Here is a 21160-nt window from a genome sequence, read left to right on the forward strand (position 1 = left end):
TTGGTTAGGTCAGGGTGTGATTTTGGGGTGGGCATTCTATGTTGTGTATTTCTATGTTAGCCTGATATGGTTCCCAATCAGAGACAGCTGTTTATTGTTGTCTCTGATTGGGGATCATATTTAGGCAGCCCTTTTTCCCACTTTCTGGTGTGGGATCTTGTCTACATTTAGTTGCCTGAGTGCACAACAGTAGCTTCACGTTTCGGTTGGTTGTTGTTTTTGTTCAGCGAGTTTCGGTTTATTAAAATTATGTGGAACTCTACTCACGCTGCGCCTTGGTCTCATCATTACGACGAACGTGACAGACTGTCTCGAGAGTATACAAGGTATACTAGGATAAAACAGCATTTTGGACATCCTCCAGGTTTGCATAAGGTGTTTCTAGATTTCAAAATTAGAACATGCCTAGTAAGCTATACCAAACCCTCGTACTCTATGATTTTCGTTGTTTGCTCTATAACCTGTTAGTTCATATGCCTTGCCACCATGTTATATCGGCCTAAGGCCAAGACAATAAGAAGACAGAGTGGCAGAATAAATTCAACCACACCTTTGTTTCATCACAAAACCGCAGAGCAACTTTCAGGTGAAGTCCACAAAGCATATGACATATAACAAATAGTTACATGTTACATGTTAATGTTTCCAACATTTTTGAACTACTGAACAACTATGGGTTTAGAACCACAGAGAATTATAGCAAGTCGCAAAGAAAACAGGAGCTGCCTCTACTATTCCAGTACCATTTCATCTTCAACATTTCAGCATCATCAAATAACCTATGCTTAGTCTAATACAGTGACAACTAAAAGATACCAAAAACAATTTTATCCAATCAATGTAAGCTACATATGATGTGGTTCTGATTTCAGTCTCTCTCTGTGTGTGTGCACGTGTGCTTTCCTGCAAGTAGTAAAAACATGTTGACTCACCCTACTAGTAGAAATGCCATTGCCATCCTCCTTTCTTTTATCTTGACGAAACAGCACATGCTTTTAGTTGCTGTCCTAGGCTACCTGGCTAAAATGCTTACTCCCCAGCCTAACATCCTATCATGGGCAACGATGAGTCATCTAGTTAACATTAGCCTACTACATCTAGCAACATAATAAACTTCCATCCTCTCAGGCCAGGGGCACAATGTATTAATTTATGGTTGGATCATAATCACCATTATCATCATTGGCCAGTATGGAGATTTAAGTAAAACCACAAGTCCAAATCCCTATCGCCATCCATGGCTAATTTAGGAATGGGACGATTTTAACTAGCTAGCTAGGCACAAGAGGACAACACAACGAGATGCAACAATTCAAGTTTTTTCTGACAATGACGTTTAGCTTTTGACGTGACGTGATTGGTGTGAAGCCAAATCCCCTGGACACTTTTTTTTTGGTATGCCAGGACCTTTCACAGTTGAGCTCACTCAATTTAGCTCAATGCTGACAGGCTATTATTTCATACTTTTTTATCAAGGGAGGACAAATGCTCGCTGGTTTCCCTTGCACTCAATGCTATGGGTGGCAACAATGTCATACTCTTTTTGACCAGACAGCATCAGATAGATGGGCTACACATAGAGAGACAGGGGGGCGCTGTTTCGCTCGGTTGAACGCTTTATCCTGTGAGATACTTTCAGCCTCTTGCGAATTGAAGGAACATTCTGAAACACAGAGAGACAAAATATAAATTATATGTATATATATATATATATTTATATATATATATTTGTTGTCCATTTTGGGGGAAGCCTGGATTCCCTTGGCAGTCAGGACTACATGCCAATGTCTACTGAACCAGTCTATTGCATACACATTACAACTATCTGTCAGATCAACTATTGGTAGACTTTATCCCCACGGCTGCCAATGCAAATTATGGCTGTTCAGGGCATGCAAGGCATCTAATTGAAATGCTTGTTGGTGTTGTTATAGCTGTCTGCTACAGACCTCTGGATTCAGTCCAACATAACGACAACACCAGTTGATCCTAGTACTTCAACGCAATACCCCGCTGCTGCACTGTGTCTTTAAGACATTCAACTGCATGTATAGCAAGCCTTCACTCAGCCATTTACAAGCGCGAGCACTTCAGAGAGTAGACACTGATAAAGCACCGCAATATAGATGGAATTGTAATAATGGAATACCACTGGGTACTGTTTTCTGTCTTGTTGCAGTTAACCTTCCAAACAGGTAAGGCATAATATTGGTCAACATTGTCTCTCTGCCAACTGTTGTGGTTCTAGTTGTTGTTTTACAGAAGTTTATTGATCACACTTCACGAATATGATCACTTTGGTCACTACACTAAATTGCATTTTTGCCACTGTTTGGTTCATCGTAATTTTGTTAGTTTTTCATGTGGACTATGAATAATTTCTATTCAGTTAAGGATTGTATTGTAGCCTACACTACACACATTTTCAGCAGGTTATAACTTTGTATAGTCTATAATTTTGTCAACACAGGTCGTTCAGGATGTAGAGGTAGCCTTCCTACCTGTTGGTTACCTTGTAACATTACCTTGACATTTTCAGTTAGTCACTGAAACCTAATGAGGAAATTGGATATTTGTGCGCTGAGCATCAGTTTGTGTTCCTCTCAATTATTAATCTAGCAGGCCGTGCACAGTACGGAGACATTGGCAAAAAGTAAATAAACAGCGATTTATTTATGGAGAGATTTGTAATTGACCTCGTTGTAGGGTAAAGTAAAGATTTAGACATTACAGTTAGGAATCGTTCTTCTTGAAAGAATGAAACTTGTTGTTTTGATCAACTATATGATTTGGGAATATGACAGGTAACCAAGTTATAATGCACAACATTAGTTCAACAGCCAAGTATTAGGCGTATATGTATATGCTCGCTAAATTGCTATTTTCCAAGAGCATTTAGTCATTGGCGTAGAAAGCGCTGCGCTGATCAGTTGCTGTTGTCAAGTATTGTCATCTCAGGGAAGACTGTAATTATGGAAATGTATACGAATTCCTTGGAAGTATGAAAATTAACACTGGCAGTGAAATTGTCGACAAATTGGTTTTGCATAGACCTACTGTTGGCCTGTGAATGTTTATAGATTTTTTATAAAAAATTATACAGAGGCTTTTGTCATAATTTTTTATATCAACAATGTTTATGTCAACATTCCCTCTCAAACTCAGTTTTGTAAGCCTTGGAATAGTGTTTTGATGTTGGGACTTTAGGTGCCATGAAAAAAATATTTGACATGATTTACAACATGCCTCACCTGTCAATGAGCAGTATTGAGCTCTGAGTGGTAGGCCTATCTCCTATGCTTGTAATTGCTTACATCGTTAAAGAATCAATCCAAACACCCACTTGAAAACACAACAGGCAAAAACCGATTAAAAAATGTCAGTGATCCTGTGAAGGGATGGGGGAGTTTGTCTACAGGGTGGGTGGGGGTTGGTTTGTGGTCTGTTACAAAGAGTGGCGCGAAGTGCGTTGTGCCTGGTACGTCTTTGTCCTGGATGTACAGCTCAGGCAAGCTCTGCTTCTCGCCTGTGCAGGGGTTATTTTCACCAGTTGTATTCTGCAGGTGGCGTTTATTTTGTTCTGAGCGCAGGTGATTTTCATTTTCTACATCCATTCTGCTAAATTCAATTTATGCTTCATTCCAGTGGTGGTCAGGGAGGATTTATTTGAATTTTTATGAGTGTGCCCTTATTTCCATTACAGCATATTGGATGACCGTCATTCATATTCCATTCACCCAGCTCAATGTAACATCAATAGGTTTAGACTACTACATGATACTATAATTCAATTAGCCCTATACCCATCATGAGGTTGCTACAACCTATCCTACAAATTAAAGTTTCTAACGGTTGAGAGACAAATTGGAGTACTCAAGGTAACAGAGACACATTCAATACCACCTTGCACAATCTTGCCTGCATCTATCTAGCCCAGGGCTGGGCAACTCCAGTCCTGAGGGGCCTGATTGGTGTCACACTTTTGCCGCAGTTCCAGCTAACACACGAGTCCAATAATCAACTAATTGTGTTCTTCAGTTTAGAATACAATTAGTTAAATCATGTGTGTTTGCTAGGGATGGGGAAATCTGTGACACCACTCCGGCCCCGGAGAACTGGAGTTTCCCATCTAGTTTATCTAGAGTGTAATCATTAGTCCAAACAATGTGCCAAATTCAGTTAGGTCCCTCCCCATTTCTTTCCGTTTTAGAATTTGTTTTTGCAACAGAATCAGGGGAATGAATACACCCCTGATCACCCGCATATAGCAGTCACATACGGCATCATCGCTTTGCTCGATGTCTAATTCCTTCTCAAATCTACGTGCTCTCTTCCTTTCACCTTAGCTTGTGGACTTCAGTGCACAACACAACAGCTGTCTGTGACAAGGCGCAAAAGCCTATCCAAGACAAACCTTCATACCCTAACTGCTAACAGCTACACAGTTTACACTGTTGTCACCATATTAACGTTATAGTCAACAAACTAGCGATAACGCGTCAGTAAACCCACAATCCAATCCATGTGTAAAATCATGCAGTGCAGTGTACGGTAAGGAGTTTAGCAGTTACACCAGCTGGTCGCGGTGGCAATAAATTAATAAAATCGAAAGCTTATCTTGGCTTGGAAGGGTTGCTGTGTTGGATAGCCTTAGCCAGCTAGCTATCATAAATAACATTCCTCTCTGTTTGAGTCAGGTTGAGTAAATCAAATCAAATGTTATTTGTCACATGCACCGAATACAACAGGTGTAGGTAGACCTTAATGTGAAAAGCTTACTTACAAGCCCTTAACCAACAATGCAGTTTTAAGAAGATAAATAAGAGTTAAGAAAATATTTACTAAATAACCTAAAGTAAAAAAAATAATGAGTAACAATAAAATAGCAATAACGAGGCTATATACAGGTACTGATGCCGAGTCAATGTGCAGGGGTACAGGTTGGTCGAAGTAATTGAGGTTATATGTACATGTAGGTAGGGGAAAAGTGACTATGCATAGATGATAAACAACGAGTAGCAGCAGCATTAAAAGGGGTGGGGGGGGGGTGGGGTCAATGCAAATAGCCCGGGTAGCCATTTGATTGGCTATTCAGCAGTTTTATGGCTTGGGGGTAGAAGCTGTTAAGAAGCCTTTCGGACCTAGTCTTGGCGCTCTGCTAAATTAACGGCATTATCTAAGTATGTGAAAGGTAAACTAAGAAGAAAATAAATCCAACTAAATCTCTCTCTGCTGCTTCTCCTTCATTTTTGAAGCAATTAATTTGTTCAAAACTGTTCAACTATTGTCTTTCTCTCTCTCAAAAAAAAAAGTACGATCCTTGTCCACATGTGCAGTTGCGAACCGTAGTCTGGCTTTTTTTAATGGAGCAGTGGCTTCTCCCTTGCTGAGCGGCCTTTCAGGTTATGTCGATATAGGACTCTTTTTACTGTGGATATAGATACTTTTGTGCCCGTTTCCTACAGCATCGTCAATAGGTCCTTTGCTGTTATTCTGGGATTGATTTGCTCTTTTCGCACAAAAGTACATCAAAAGTACATTCATGTCTAGGAGACAGAACTCTTCTCCTTCCTGTGTGGTATGATGGCTGCGTGGTCCCATGGTGTTTATACTTGCGTACTATTGTTTGTACAGATGAACGTGTTACCTTCAGGTGTTTGCACCCAAGGATGAACCAGACTTGTGGAGGCCTACAATTTTTTTTCTGAGGTCTCGGCTGATTTCTTTTCATTTTCCCATGATGTCAAGCGAAGAGGCACTGAGTTTGAAGGTAGGCCTTGAAATACATCCACAGGTACACCTCCAATTGACTCACATGATTTCAATTAGCCTATCAGAAGCTTCTAAAGCCATGACATAATTTTCTGGAATTTTCCAAGCTGTTTAAAGGCACAGTGTAATGGTTTTCTTCTGGGGAATGAGAGGCGGACCAAAATGCAGCGTGGTTAGTTTTGTACATCTTTAATAAAGATGAAAGTACAACAATCTACAAAACAAGAAATGTGGAAAAACCAAAACAGTCCTATCTGGTGCCACAAACACAAAGACAGGAACAATCACCCACAAAACCCAACACAAAACAGGCTACCTAAATTTGGTTCCCAATCAGAGACAATGACTAACACCTGCCTCTGATTGAGAACCATATCAGGCCAAACATAGAAATAGACAAACCAGACACACAACATAGAATGCCCACCCAGCTCACGTCCTGACCAACACTAAAACAAGGAAAACACACACGAACGATGGTCAGAACGTGACACACAGTCAATTTAGAGTATGTTAACTTCTGACCCACAGGAATTGTGATGCAGTGAAATAATCTGTCTTTAAACAATTGTTGGAAAAATGACTTGTCATGCACACAGTAGATGTCCTAACCGACTTGCCAAAACTATAGTTTGTAACAAGAAATTTGTGGAGTGGTTGAAAAACAAGTTTTTATGACTCCAACCTAAATGTATGTAAACTTCTGACTTCAACTATATACAGTATATTTAAAAAAAAAAATGTTTTCCCTACACAAGCTTTGTTGTACAGTTAACGGTCAAATACACTGCATTCCAAACAGTGAGCAATAATCTAATGAATACAGGGCATGTGAAATTATACCTAGGCTAAGTATGAGCCTTCCACAACCTTAAGACCCACAATTTTTTAAATTTAACTAGGCAAGTCAGTTAAGAACAAATTACTATTTACAATGACGGCCTAGGAACAGTGGGTTAACTGTCTTGTTCAGAGGCAGAACGACAGATGTTTACCTTGTCAGCTCGGGGATTCAATCTAGCAACCTTTCGGTTAATTGCCCAACGCTCTAACCACGAGGCTACCTGCTGCCCTAATAACTAAATTATTTGATCAAAATAGTTTAACCTGCTTTTTTGCAATAATCACTGATCTGGCATTGAAGTCTATTAAAATGCCTTGTTTGTAAACATTTTTATCAGAACCATGCATAATGTACATTCACTAATAATGACTAACTTCTTGTAGCTGTCTTTATAGAAACTTAACACCGGTCTCATAAACAATATCTTAAGCACAAGTCCACGAGCTAGTGAGGAAGTAGGCAGGTAATCTTTATTTTTCAAGTTTAGCCAACTTGGATCTACTTGCTAGCTAACAAGGTAGAACAGTTGAATTGTTATGAACACACCCTTCTGTCCATCTCCAACTGTTTGAACAGCGTGCTAGCCTGTCCACTTTGTTCAGATGATGAAATCAAGTGGCCTACCTTATTTTTCAGAATGAGAACGAGTTGCCAATTCTTTGTATACCTATGCTTTATGCTTATTGCACATTTATAAAACACAGACTAGACAGCTAGCATAACGGTCTTTGTCTGAAATGCTGCTGTGTTACATGGTACCACAATGCCACGGGTGACAAACTGAGCAATAATTATCCAGAATCTTTGTTAATTGATACTCCTGTTTTAGTAGTGTCTGCTCTGTATGCAATTTAAGATGTTGCAACATAAAAAGGGTATCGGTAGAAAGGTTAACTTCTCAATGTGTTTGTGTCCATATGAGCGATTCTGTTGGACCAAAACTCAAATGCAAATAGCCAGTTGAAACCTCTTGTCAGAGGTCAGAGAGGAAGAGGTGACCTCTCATCTCTGTTGTTGTGAGTGGCAGGGGGAGGATCTTGGTGTGTGTGTGTGTGTGTGTGTGTTTGTTTGTGTGTGTCTGTAAACAGGAAGGAAGATGCAAAGCGAGAGGTTTCACTCTCACCAAAACTGTCCAAAATAAGCCCACTGTCGCCTGCCTTCCCTCCTTTGGGACAATGACTCCCATTGTTGGGGGCGGAGACATGAGCATCTCAACATTATATACAGATCTCTGGTGTAGGGAAGGCACAGAAAGGAGCAAAGGAGACGAGACCAAAAATACATGAGAAGAAACGGACATAAACGCTCGTAAAAAAATGTCACCCACTAAAAAAAATGATTCTTGCGATACAGGCATTTGAAATATATTGTGCAAAAACATACATTCGAATTAATCAAATGTATTTTATATATCGCCCTAGCCTATGCACAATTCACTAAATAGGATCTATGTAACAGACATGAAGCCTGTTAACAATTCAGAGGCATGAGGGAAAATTCTGTCTCCTGTCCTAGAGCCTATTTCCCTATCCAGTCCCAATCCAACTGAAAACCCAAAATCCTGACTCCTGTATTGCATGAACATTCCTAACTTTATTCTGTAATCCATTGGTTATATTTTCAAAGCACGTCTCTCACCTATGCATGTTAAAATACCGCTATAACATGTCTCATACTTTCTGCCCATGATAGAGCTTCGGTAGAGAATGTGTGATCAACAAACAGTATAATAGTAGATATGGATATTTATCTTAAACACAGTTGGTCCCCGTTAAGATACTTTTGGCCATGTTGTCTGTCAAGGTATGTGGACATCTTCTCGTCGAACATCTCATCTCTCCAAAATCATGGGCATTAATATAGAGTTGGCCTCCCCTTTGCTGCTGTAACAGCCTCCACTCTTCTGGGAAGGCTTTCCACTAGATGTTGAACCATTGCTGCGGAGACTTGGTTCCATTCAGCCACAAGATCATTAGTGAGGTCGGGCACTGATGTTGGGTGATTAGGCCTGGCTCGCAGTTGGTGTTCCAATTCATCCCAAAGGTGTTTGATGGGGTTGAGGTAAGGGCTCTGTGCAGGCCAGTCAAGTTCTTCCACACCAATCTCGACAAACCATTTCTGTATGGACCTCGCTTTGTGCACGAGGGCATTGTCACGCTGAAGCGGAAAAGGGCCTTCCCCAAACTGTTACCACAGAATTGTCTAGAATGGCATTGTAGGCTGTAGCATTAACATTTCCCTTCACTGGAACTAAGGGGCCTAGCCCGAACCATGAAAAACAGCCCCAGACCATTATTCCTCCTCCACCAAACTTTACAGTTGGCACTATGCATTTGGGCAGGTAGTGTTCTCCTGGCATCCGCCAAACCCAGATTATTCAGTCGGACTGCCAGATGGTGAAGCGTGATTCATTACTCCTGAGAACGCATTCCCACTTCTCCAGAATCCAATGGCGGCAAGCTTTACACCGCTCCAGCCAACATTTGGCATTGCGCATGGTGATCTTAGGCTTGTGTGCAGCTGCTCGGCCATGAAAACCCATTTCATGAAGCTCCAGACTAACAGTTCTTGTGCTGACGTTGCTTCCAGAGGCAGTTTGGAACTCGGCAGTGAGTGTTGCAACTGAGGCACTTGGCGGTCCTGTTCTGTGAACTTGTGTGGCCTTCTACTTCGCAGCTGAGCCGTTGTTGCTCCTAGACATTTCCACTTCACAATAACAGCACTTACAGTTGACCAGGGCAGCTCTAGCAGGGCAGAAATTTGACGAACTGACTTGTTGGAAATGTGGCATCCTATGACTCTTCAGTACTCTATCATTAGTAAATATCAGTTTCATTTGCTCTGTAATCTTTACATAGTGGTGCAGCCAAGCCGACACAAAGGCACAAGCGCTGCCATAGTAACCATATCTCGGTTTAAACGGTATAAATGGGCACTTACGTTTTTGCTGTATTTCTCTGGATAAATATGAATTATTCCCGGCATTGAAACTTGGTAGATTTTCGGGGAAATATGAATCCCTAGTGAGAACAATGAGGAGGAGGATGGAAAATAGCTGTCCTCCGGCTACACCGGGGTGCTACCCTAGAGGGTGCTGTTGAGCTACTGCAGACCATTGCAAAACTGTTTTAAATGAATCAGTTATTTTGTGACGTGAATATATTTATATAGTTTTATCTAAAAAGGATAACTTTTTTAATGTTTCACTATTTTTATGAAATTCATTGAGTAATATGGTCCTCATCCTTCCTCCCCTGAGGAGCCTCCATTGCTATATTAATATTAAGTGATCTGGTTTTTACTATTTTATTAAAAAAGAAAAACATTTCAGTCGGCTTGAGAGCCAAAGGGTGCCTAGGGAATGGAACGGGAGAGAACTCTGTTGGCCTTCAAAGCAAAATCAATATGACTCTCTGCCAGTGCTGATATTGCTGCAGGTGGATTTCAAGTTGTGCTAAGAATTGTACATGGTGCATAGTTTTACATCTTTGCCAAAGCGATAACTCACCTGTCATTTTTCAGTCATGAAGTGGTGTCAATATATTGATGGGAGGGCTATGATAATGATTTGTATTACTATCAAAATGCATGCAAAACAAGCTATGAGTCTCTCATCTACCCATCCTCTGTATTGACATACATTTCTAACTGACTATTACTGCTGTGCACTCTTTGCTGTTAAAGATACAGGTAACTGCTACAATAAAGGAAATACTTGAGAAAAAGGGATACAAAATATATTGAAAGCAGTTGCTTCCACACAGCTGTGGTTCCTGAGTTAATTAAGCAAATAACATTCCATCATGCTTCGGGTCATGTATACAATTTGGGCTACAATGGCTAGAAGAAGAGGTCTCAAAGGAGCATAGTGGTTTAAAGGGTGTTTGTGTGTGCGTGTGTGTGTGTGTGTGCGTGCGTGTGTTAGAGTATGTGTGTGTGTCTCAGTCACCAGATCTCAACCTAATTGAACACGTTTTTCTACCACCACCAACAAAACACCAAATGATGGAATATCTCGTGGAAGAATGGTGTCAGATCCCTCCAATAAAGTTCCAGGCCCTTGTAGAATCTATGCCAAGGCGCTTTAAAGCTGTGCTAGCGACTCATGGTGGCCCAAAACCCTATTAACACACTTTATGTTGGTGTTTCCTTTATTTTGGCAGTTACTTATTTACTCCGTTCTGTGAAACATACCTGTACTAATAACATTTACCCATCTAAACACAAATGAGAGTGAAAGCCTCACATGTACAGTAAAACTGAATTACCATTAGCCTATAGATACTGATTAAGGTCCTTTGGAAACTAACTGCTGTCAGTCGTGAGGACTGTGTGTGTTATAATAAAATGTTCAGCAGTGGTGTAGTGCTGCCTGGAGAAGTGGGTATACTCTAATTTTGCCCAAAAATTTCCAGCGAAGGAAAGGTGCCCTGTGGGAAAACTTCTATGAGAAAGGGTGACAAACTGAATTACCTAAAATTATAAATCCCATGTTGGTCTTTCACAGTCAGGCCAATCCAAGCTGTACTGTGCAAGTAGACTTATAGTAGGCCTACTATTGAAACAGATAAATGAGGTTGTCAACTGAGTCAGAAATTCACCATTTTCAGGCTTTACAGGTTTTCAGGTTTTTGTTCTCAAAGTTACACTTTTTTTAACAGAAAAACAACAAAATGGAAAGTCCATAACAATGCTTAAACCACATCTGGAGACCACTTTTAAGGTCTGGGATTTTTTTTTATGTAGTTACCCTTTAATTCAAGTGTGCAGGCACCTAGAACTGTAGTTTGGTTTGCAGTGTTTTGGTAGCACATGAAAAGGTTTGAAAATAAATGCACACTGGATTGATGCGAATAATGATATCATTCTACTTTGTAGCTAGTTTAACTGAGAAGGTTTTTGGGCAAGCCCTTCCATCTACCGGAAGACTGTTAGGCCTTACATACTATCAAATTGCATTTTGGAACCATCACGCGTAGGGCTACTGTCGTGTGTACATTGCTGCGCCTACAATGTGAAGAAATAATAGTTTATCAACATGTTAAGCTAAATATTCTGATCGGTTCCATCAGCCCTATTCATTGATAAGGTGGATACCTCCACTATCACTACTTTGATACTTATCCGTGGGGATTAAGAAGTGAGTGTACACAATGCCCACTGAAAAATAAGTGGGTATACGGTGTATACCGGGATATACCCTCCACTACATCACTGATTTTCAGTGATTCTGTGTATGATATCCAGAGCACAGGAGGTTGGTGGCACCGTAATTGGGGAGGGCGGGCTCATGGTAATGGCTGGAGCAGAATAAGTAGAATGGTATCAAATACATCAAACACATGGTTTCTATGTGTTTGATGCTATTCCATTTGCTCCGTTCCAGCCATTGTTATGAGCAGTCCTCCCCTCAGCAGCCTCCACTGATCCAGAGGCTGTTTTATCTATACTGTACTGTAATGAAGATCCCGACCATGTTACTACAGGCAGCTCCAGGCCCACCATCACCCCCAGCAACCCCTACCTGGTCATTCCACTCAATGCCCCCTTCAGTCTGCGTTGCCAGGGTGACCAGGTGATGCGGTGGCAGAGGGAGGACCGTCCAAAGCTGAGGGGCGAGGTGCGGAGTAATGGGGCGTCCGACCTGGACATCCCCAAAGCTCAGCCTGTCCACATGGGCCGATACATCTGCCTGGAGGAGAGCAGCGGAGAGCAGAGCTCTGTCTACGTCTTTGTCAAAGGTGTGTGTTTCTGACTCAACATTCATGGCCCTGTGTGCCTGTGTGGGCATGTATGTGAGATGTGTATGTGATATGATTGAGTTTTTATGTGTATCTGGGTATGAGGGAGTGAGTGAGCCAGCAAGCTAGAGAGAGAAAGAGGGGTGGGAGAAAGAATACACATGAGAAAGAAACCTGTTTTTCTCTGATCTTGTAAAACATTTTTTGAGGCAGAACAAGTGATAAAACCTTTTCTTAGAAGGGCATTGTTTGAGGTTGAGTTTGTGCATGAAGGTCTTTACAAGTGTCTCCTGGATCGATCGGTATTTGGATCAGTCTTCAACACTACTTAGACAAGTGCCATGACTATAGGGCAGTACATCTAGATAGAACTGCTTATTTCTTGGAAAGTGTGTGTGTGTGTGTGTGTGTGTGTGTGTGTGTGTGTGTGTGTGTGTGTGTGTGTGTGTGTGTGTGTCAGTGATTGATTGATTATTGCCTAAAGAGTAAACTGGATCTGTATCAATGTTTGGCTAACACAATTAGCACCATCTCCTAATCTGTTATCTCAGTATTATACATACTATCTCCTAATTTCGTCTCTCAGTATTATACATACTATCTCCTCTCCTAATCTCCTCTCTCCGTATTATACATACTATCTCTTAATATATTCTCTCAGTATTATACACACTATCTCCTAATCTCCTCTCTCAGGAGTATACATATTTTCTCCTAATCTCTTCATTCAGTATTATACATACAGTACATGCACTCTGTACATCTTTCCATATACACTGTAAAAGTAAAAGTGGGACAACGCTGATTGGAATGATTGAAATCAAATAACAAATTTGACTGATCAATGTGATTTTTGGAATTTAATTGAAAGAAAGCTTCTGAATTGCTTCCAACACTTGTGGTGGGGGCAATGTAACGGCGGCAGCCTAGCAGAAGATTTGGAGGCGTGGTTTATTGGGGACATGGCTTTCAGGTTGTTCATTTTGGCTACTCATGAGAGTGAATGTCATTCCAGTTTATGTGCTCTATTGTAATCGACATTCAAACTTAATCTTCTACACTGCCAGGTTTTGTAATGATACTGGCATAACTGCACGTGATACTGAAGAGTGTTTGGTTACAATATTGTGGCTACTAAATATAAAAGTATTTTGTAAAAAATATGTTTGTTTAACATTATTGAAGAAACGTTCTAAATTTACAGGAAGTTTAGTTAATTGCTTGTAACACAATTGAAGAAATACTTAATTCCAACTAAAAAATGTAATGAGATTTTGGACAGAATTTGATGTATTTACATGAAATCTTAGTTTGTATGTGTTATTTTGTAGGTTGAACCAAAGGGGAAGTGTTGAAAGAAAGAAATAAGTTGCAACTTGAAATATAGGTTTGATAATAATCCAATAAAACAGTTGCCATTAAATAATATATTTGTTTTCAGCAAATGTAGTATTTATCAATTGAGAACCTAAGTGATTTTTAAAAAAGTTGCTCAAAAGTAAATTTTTGTACAGTCTACCTGTGGTTGTTTTCATACCACAATGTTGATTGTAAGTTGTTGTTTTGGCAGATCCTGATAATGCCTTTAGAAAGACTATGGTGTTCAGTATCCTAACTCGTGCGGGAGACAGCGCCTCCATCCCCTGCCTAGCAACTGACCCGGGCGTGGTCAACCTGAGCCTGGAGCCGTGTCATGGCGGTGCCCTCCCTACTGGCCTCCACTATGTTGCCAGCCTGGAGCGGGGCATGGTTATCTTCGACACTCAGAAGGCCTTCGAGGGCTGTTATATCTGCACTGGCAGACTTGGCAGCGCCCACGTTAAATCACATCAGTATGATCTGAATGTGCGCCCAGGTAAAATAACATTATTTGTGTGTGTTCTAGGATGTGAAGTACAGTATTCAGATCTTTTATTTGATATTCAACATTTTTTATCTCAGTCCCAGACGCGGCCCCTGTGATTGAGATGCGGGAACCCAAAAGGGTGATCCTGACACGGGGCCAGACTCTTACCCTGACCTGCAGCACCACCAACGTCAACGGAGACATCAAGCTGAAGTGGGCCGCACCGCCCGGCACGGTGAGAACCCTTTGCCCTCTCTCTGCGGGGTTGGCCAGGGAAGCTGGAGGGATACCATGGACAGATCTCCAACAAATTGACTGAAAGAGAGATTGAGATTGGAATTTTATTGGAAAAGCTGAAAAGATATATGTCAAATTCGGGGATATGAAGTTATAACAAAAGCTCTCAGAACAATGTTTGTAAGATTTAGAAGGGACTATAGGAGTTATGAAGGGTTTACAAGAGAGTCCAAAACGCTCCAAGACTGAAACTTCAGTATCTTGAGAAACCAGTGTGATGGGAGGTTGCAGGACTAAGTTTGTGTGTATATTTACTGAGTCTCAGGTTCATCACAGTGAGGTGTGTGTTTACGTCTGTGTGTGTGTGTGTGCGTGTGTGTGTGAGAAGTTAGCCCTCCTGTCCCCCTGGCCGGAGAGGGAAGGAATGCAGAGTGCCAGGATTAACATGGTTCATCTCTAGACATCTCTGGGTGTTGATTGACAGGATGCCGTGTGGGCTTCGTATCCACAGCAACCGGCGGTGGAGAATGCCTCACGCATCCTGACTGATCCCATCAAACACGTCCGTAGCGCTAGGCTCTACATCAACTCTGTCAGGGCACGGGATTCTGGGAGATATCGATGTGAGGGTCAGAATGAGAAGGGGATCAACTCTGAGTCAATCTGGCTGGACGTCTATGGTGAGTAAGGAATTACAGTGTATGGTCAATTATGTAAAACTACTGCTGATCAATATTGAAATTCTCAATTTGAATGGGTGGTATTTTGTATTTCCATGACATGAAGCTATCGCGACACTAATTTGAAAACCTAAGTGGAAATTAAGTGGTTTTCTTTAGAATACATCAAGGGCATTGTGATGTCATTGTGTCTGACGGGTGGGTTTGTCTTCCAGATAGAGGATTCATTCATCTGACTCCATCAGACAATGGCACAGTGCGTGTTCGTGCTGGTGAGAGTCTGTCCCTGCATGTGGACATGGAAGCCTACCCCAAACCACACACCTTCACCTGGAGCTTCTCAGGCCAGCAGCTCAGGAACACCTCCGACCATGTCATCACCACACAGAACCACCAACATAGGTACACACACACACACACACACACACACACACACACACACACACACACACACACACACACACACACACACACACACACACACACACACACACACACACACACACACACACACACACACACACACACACACAGTCTTGTGCAGCTAACCTTGTGGGGACATACAATTCAAAATCCAATTTTCCTTAACCCCTTAACCCTAACCCTTATCACCAAAATGTAACCTTAACCCTAAACCTAACACTAGCTGCTAACCCTACCTCCTAACCCTAACCCCAACCCTAAACCTAATTCTAATCCCTAGAAATAGCATTTGACCAAAATGTCCCCAGTTGGTTAAAAAGTTTGTTTGTGTACTATTCTTGTAGGGACTTCTGTTCCCCACAAGTATAGTTAAACACACACACACACACACTAGAAACAAATTAGTGCCTCAGGGCTTTTAGTGAGTGGAAGTATTGTGCAGTTAAACTGTGGGAAAATAACTGTCTTTCTGGTGGTAAATAACTATGAGGCAGTTTCTGACCTAGGCAGAGCACTGGTGGCTTATTACTGGTGGTAAATAACCATGAGGCAGTTTCTGACCTAGGCAGAGCACTGGTGGCTTATTACTGGTGGTAAATAACCATGAGGCAGTTTCTGACCTAGGCAGAACACTGGTGGCTTATTACTGGTGGTAAATAACCATGAGGCAGTTTCTGACCTAGGGAGAGCACTGGTGGCTTATTACTGGTGGTAAATAACCATGAGGCAGTTTCTGACCTAGGCAGAGCACTGGTGGCTTATTACTGGTGGTAAATAACCATGAGGCAGTTTCTGACCTAGGCAGAGCACTGGTGGCTTATTACTGGTGGTAAATAACCATGAGGCAGTTTCTGACCTAGGCAGAGCACTGGTGGCTTATTACTGGTGGTAAATAACCATGAGGCAGTTTCTGACCTAGGCAGAGCACTGGTGGCTTATTACTGGTGGTAAATAACCATGAGGCAGTTTCTGACCTAGGCAGAGCACTGGTGGCTTATTACTGGTGGTAAATAACCATGAGGCAGTTTCTAACCTAGGCAGAGCACTGGTGGCTTATTTTTAAAAATCAGCTTCTATAATGTGAGTTGTTTTTTTAAATGTTGTTGTTGATTCAATCACCAGGTACAACATTGTGCTTAGGCTGGTGCGTTTGAAAATGTCGGAGAGTGGAGTCTACACCTTTTATGCCTCCAATGGTGACGCATCAGTCAATCAGTCATTTTCGGTCTACGTAATCAGTAAGTCGTAACATTATATTCTCTAAATGTTTTCTGTGCCCTGGAGCCACACATACATTATGTAAGGAAATGGGTAGTTAGAGACTTAATTTCTACATGCTATCAATATGATGTAATTAATCATTAACATGGTGTGACATTTATGACTAGATTTTCACAGATTATTCACCATGTTAAAGCCCAACCACTTATTCCCCTCCTCCCCCCAACCATCAAAACAGTAAATCAGAGCATTACAGTTAATTCATGTACAGGCCCATAACTAGGGAAAATAGTTGAAGATATTAGTTTGCCAATTTACTTCTAATACATTTTTTATAATCACATGCTTTGTAAACAACAGGTGTACACTAACAGTGAAATGCTTACTTACGGGCCCTTCCCAACAATGCAGAATACAATAATTTAAATAAATTATTATAGTAATAGAAAAAATATTAACACAAGGAATAATTACACAATGAGCAGTGATAGCTTGGTTTTATACATGGGGTACCAGTACCAAGTCGATGTGCAGGGGTATGAGGAAATAGGTAGGGGTAAAGTGACTTGGCAACAGGATAGATAATAGACAGCAGCAGCAGCGTGTGTGATGAGTGTGTAAGTGTGTGTGCCTGTGTGTGTGTGTGTGTACGTGTTGGCGTGTAAGTATGTGTGAATGTGAATCCCCACCTGGTATCGTCACTAACATCTCTGTGCCTCTGTCAGGTAAACCAGAGATTGTATCTCACGAGGGCCCGGTGGACGGACAGGTGCGATGTGTAGCTAAGGGATACCCCGCCCCACAGATCACCTGGTACTACTGTGAACAGCCCTATATGAGGTGACAACACACACACACACACACACACATACTCACAATGGCATGCTATGATTGGACTTCGTTGATAGATCAAGGGAATTTTGAAATGTAACTGTATTTACTTAATGTTACTCTAAGAAGATATTTGTTTCAACCCTCAGTAAGAGGGTTTCAACATGGTCTAATTATCTTGACCTTCCAACAGTAGAAGCAGATGTGGGATTGGACAAGCATGACTTGATGGTGGACTGAAGGGAGATTACCCTTATGTGATTAAGGATTGGGCAGAGATGATTTGTGATTGGTTTGTTGGCTTGGCACGAGAGGACTGTGTTATGATTAGGGGATTGGACAGTGTGTTCTAGGAAGTTCCCTTTCAGTCAGTCAGTATAACATACTATGGGGAGTCAATGACCAATCCTATTCAGCTAAAGCAAACTGGCTATATTCCCGGGGCTTGCATCCATTTCCAAAATGTTTAGATTTTTGGATTTCCTGAAAGCTAACTACTTTCTGCTCTGCTTGTGTAGCTAATACTTCCTTGTCTGTGTAGGATCTGTGAGCTGAAAACCCACTACTTTCTACTCTGACAGTTCTTCCTTGCTTGAGTAAAATGGCCAGTGGTAAGAATAAGTTCAAAACGGCTAAGCAGCTGAGTTTGAAAATCTGACCGGGGCATGTGGTTTCACAATGAAAATGAAAGATACTCACGAGTGCTGTCCTTTTTCCTGTGGTGGAAACACACTCAGCAGGCTTTAGTTCGGATCAGTTCGTGTGACTATTGTCTCCAGCTGGGTTCAACGTCCTTTGGGAGTCACGCTGACTTCGTGAGGAAGGTTGGTGGTCAGCGTTGATAGGGGTGATCTAAGCCGAGTTAGGCTCATTCCGGTTTCTCTGGCAGTGTTCAGAGTCCGGATTCCGGACTATCCCTGATTGACTCTGGAGGGTTTTCAGAGTATGAATTGGATGACCTCAGTCCGGGGCAGCCAGAAGCCACGGCTGTGGATTCGGCGGGGAGAGTGAACCATTGGTGGTGAACGCACCTTTGGTGTTTTTCTCTCCCTTAGTGGAGTTCCTCCAGGTTTGGGGTAAGGTGTTTACCTCCTGTCCCTGCAGCAGTGAGTCGTTGCTTACCCCTGTGTAAAGATTCTGCCGATGAGTGGCGAGTTACTTAGCTCCAGAGGCTAACAATGGGTCTATTCCTAGCTCAGAGGTCCCTGAACCCGGTGTGGGCCGGGTATCAGAACACCTAGTTCCTTCCCCACATTCGGACACTCGGTTGTCAAGAGTGGTGGATATTTAAAAACATTTTTTTTTATCCCAGTACTCAGGGTGGCATTCTGCCCCTTCAGGATATAATGTATGCGAGACTGGCAGCGTGTTCTATCAAGTGGTGGGCAGGCGCAGTTTCACCATGGTTGATGAGGACAGTGGTGAGGGGCTACGGTCTGCAGTTCGCTGTGCATCCTCCTCCTTTTCGTGGAGTCATTACGTCATTGGTCCTCAAGGTCCTAGCGCCTGTCTTGAGAGAGGAGATTTCCTCTCTCCTTCAAAAGCACGTTATTTGGGTGGTTCCCATGTCAGAAGTACAGAGCGGTTAGTGCAGCCGGTACTTCGTAGTTGCCTAGAAAATTGGAATATTGCATCCTAATCCTGGATTTACGTGTTTTAAACAAGCACATCAAAGTTCAAAATGCTCACACTATGCTTGCTATTGCAGTCGGTACATCCCAGCGATTGATTCACATCATAGATCTGAAGGATGCATATTTTCATGCGCTATACATCCTCCCCACCTATCACCCCACACCTTTCTATGGCTGTGGAGGTGGCTTTGGCACCGCCTCGGTGCCAGGGGTCAGAGTATTATCTGGGCGGTTGGCTGGTCAAGTGAACAGGTGGAGCTCCACACTGCCACCCTGGTTTTGCATATTCAGTCTTTGGGGTTCATAGTGAATCCCCAGAAAAGTTGTTTGACTCCGGCTTGGCGCATTCAGTTTCTGGATCTCATAATGGAATCAATTCTGAATTGTGTTTTTGTCCCAACAAAGAAGGGTCGCATTCAGGCTCTGTCTGGCACAGTTTCAGCTGGGGCACTTGGTGGTTTTCTTGCTTGTGCCTGTGATTATTGGGTCTGATGGCCTCTATGATAGCTGTGGGGCCTCTGGGATTTCTGTTGATGCATCTGTTTCAGCACTGGGCGCATCTCGCCACTGCCATCGGTTGCTCAAGGTATTCTGTCATGCCTAAGGGTGTTGACTCCTTGGAGTCGTCCGCAATTGCTGTGTCAGGGGATTCAAATGGGCCGGGTAGTGTCCCGCAGGGGTGGTCACGACAGACGTATCCTTACTGGTATGGGGAGCGCTGTGTGTTACTCAGCTACTCGGATTTGGTCAACAGCGCAAAGGCCACTGCAAAACAACTACCTAGAGCTACTGACTGTTTTGCTAGTGCTGAGGCATTTCCTTTTGATGTTGGAGGGCCAGCATGTGTTGGTAAGGTCCGACAACAGGACGGTGGTGGCGTACATCAACAGGCAGGGACGGACGCTGTCTCTCAGTCTCCCAACCTGGCCCATTATCTGCTCGTATAGAGCAGTGAGCATCCAACATATATTCCAAGTTTTCTCAATTTGAGTGCAGATCTACTTTTAAGGGAACGTCCGGAGTGGGGACTGCACTCCTCGGTGGTGGCACAGATTTGGGACCGGTTCTGCATGGCCGATGTAGATCTTACGCATCGCGAGTAAACGCGCATTGTCGTCTGTTCTTCTCAATGAGAGATCTGAGTGTTCCATTAGGAACGGATGCGTTGGCGTATCAGTGGCCTCGGCCTCTGCTCTATGCATTCCTCTAGGGGACCTGATTCAGACCACCGTGCAGAGGGTCTGTCAGGAGGGTCTGTTATTGATTCCGGTGGCTCCCCGTTGGCCCAGACAACCCTGGTTCCACGGAGATCATTTGCCTGTTGGGCGGGGACACGCAGGGGGTTCCATGTCGTTGGGAACTATTGTCCCAGGCGCAGGGGAGGATTTGGCACCCATGACTGAACGGTTGAATTCGATGGCTAGGGGCTTACCTGCAAACGTGATTACAGTCGGCCTGTGTGCCTCTACGAGAGAATTATATCTATAAGTGACATGCATTACAGGCTTGGTGTCAGATTGAGGGAGTTGCTCCTTTTCAGAGCTCTTCGGTGGACATTTTGATGTTCTTGCAATAACTTTTTGAGCAGGGCCCTTCTTTTTCCACATTGAACATTTATATGGCAGCCATTTCGGCGTGTCATGTAGGGATGAACGGCTCTGCCCCAGGGTCTCATCCTCTGGTGGTGCGGGTCCTGGAAGGCGTGTGAGCGCTCGGAGCAGGGTCAAAGCCTATGGCACTGACCTGGTGTTGGTCCTGGACGCTCTGTGTGAGCCTCTGTTTGAATCATTAGAGTGTGTGGACCTGAAAGTCCTTTCCTTCAAGACTGCCCTGCTATTTATGGCCTTGGTGTCAGCCAAGCCTGTTGGGGGGGATCTCCATATGCTATCAGTACACCTTTCCTATTTGGAGTTTCGCCTGTTGACTCCAAA

The 21160-nt window shown here is 42.7% G+C and overlaps 1 protein-coding gene across 2 annotated transcripts in view; it reads left to right on the forward strand.

The window, feature by feature from the left end:
• The first annotated feature begins 1983 nt into the window (after positions 1–1983).
• Positions 1984–21160, forward strand: part of LOC112249117 (KIT proto-oncogene, receptor tyrosine kinase) — a 36779-nt gene continuing 17602 nt past the window's right edge. The window contains exons 1-8 of one of the 2 annotated variants that reach the window (XM_024418778.2): positions 1984–2195; positions 12103–12357; positions 13928–14212; positions 14299–14438; positions 14925–15120; positions 15336–15522; positions 16666–16781; positions 17490–17604. In XM_024418778.2, coding sequence (XP_024274546.2) covers positions 2141–2195; positions 12103–12357; positions 13928–14212; positions 14299–14438; positions 14925–15120; positions 15336–15522; positions 16666–16781; positions 17490–17604 — 1349 coding nt within the window. In that variant the 5' untranslated portion in view covers positions 1984–2140. The remainder of the gene's footprint in view (positions 2196–12102; positions 12358–13927; positions 14213–14298; positions 14439–14924; positions 15121–15335; positions 15523–16665; positions 16782–17489; positions 17605–21160) is intronic. The other variant, XM_024418786.2, reaches the window with a different exon arrangement.

Source organism: Oncorhynchus tshawytscha, linkage group LG01 (genome assembly GCF_018296145.1).
Source record: "Oncorhynchus tshawytscha isolate Ot180627B linkage group LG01, Otsh_v2.0, whole genome shotgun sequence".
Lineage (NCBI taxonomy): Eukaryota > Metazoa > Chordata > Actinopteri > Salmoniformes > Salmonidae > Oncorhynchus > Oncorhynchus tshawytscha.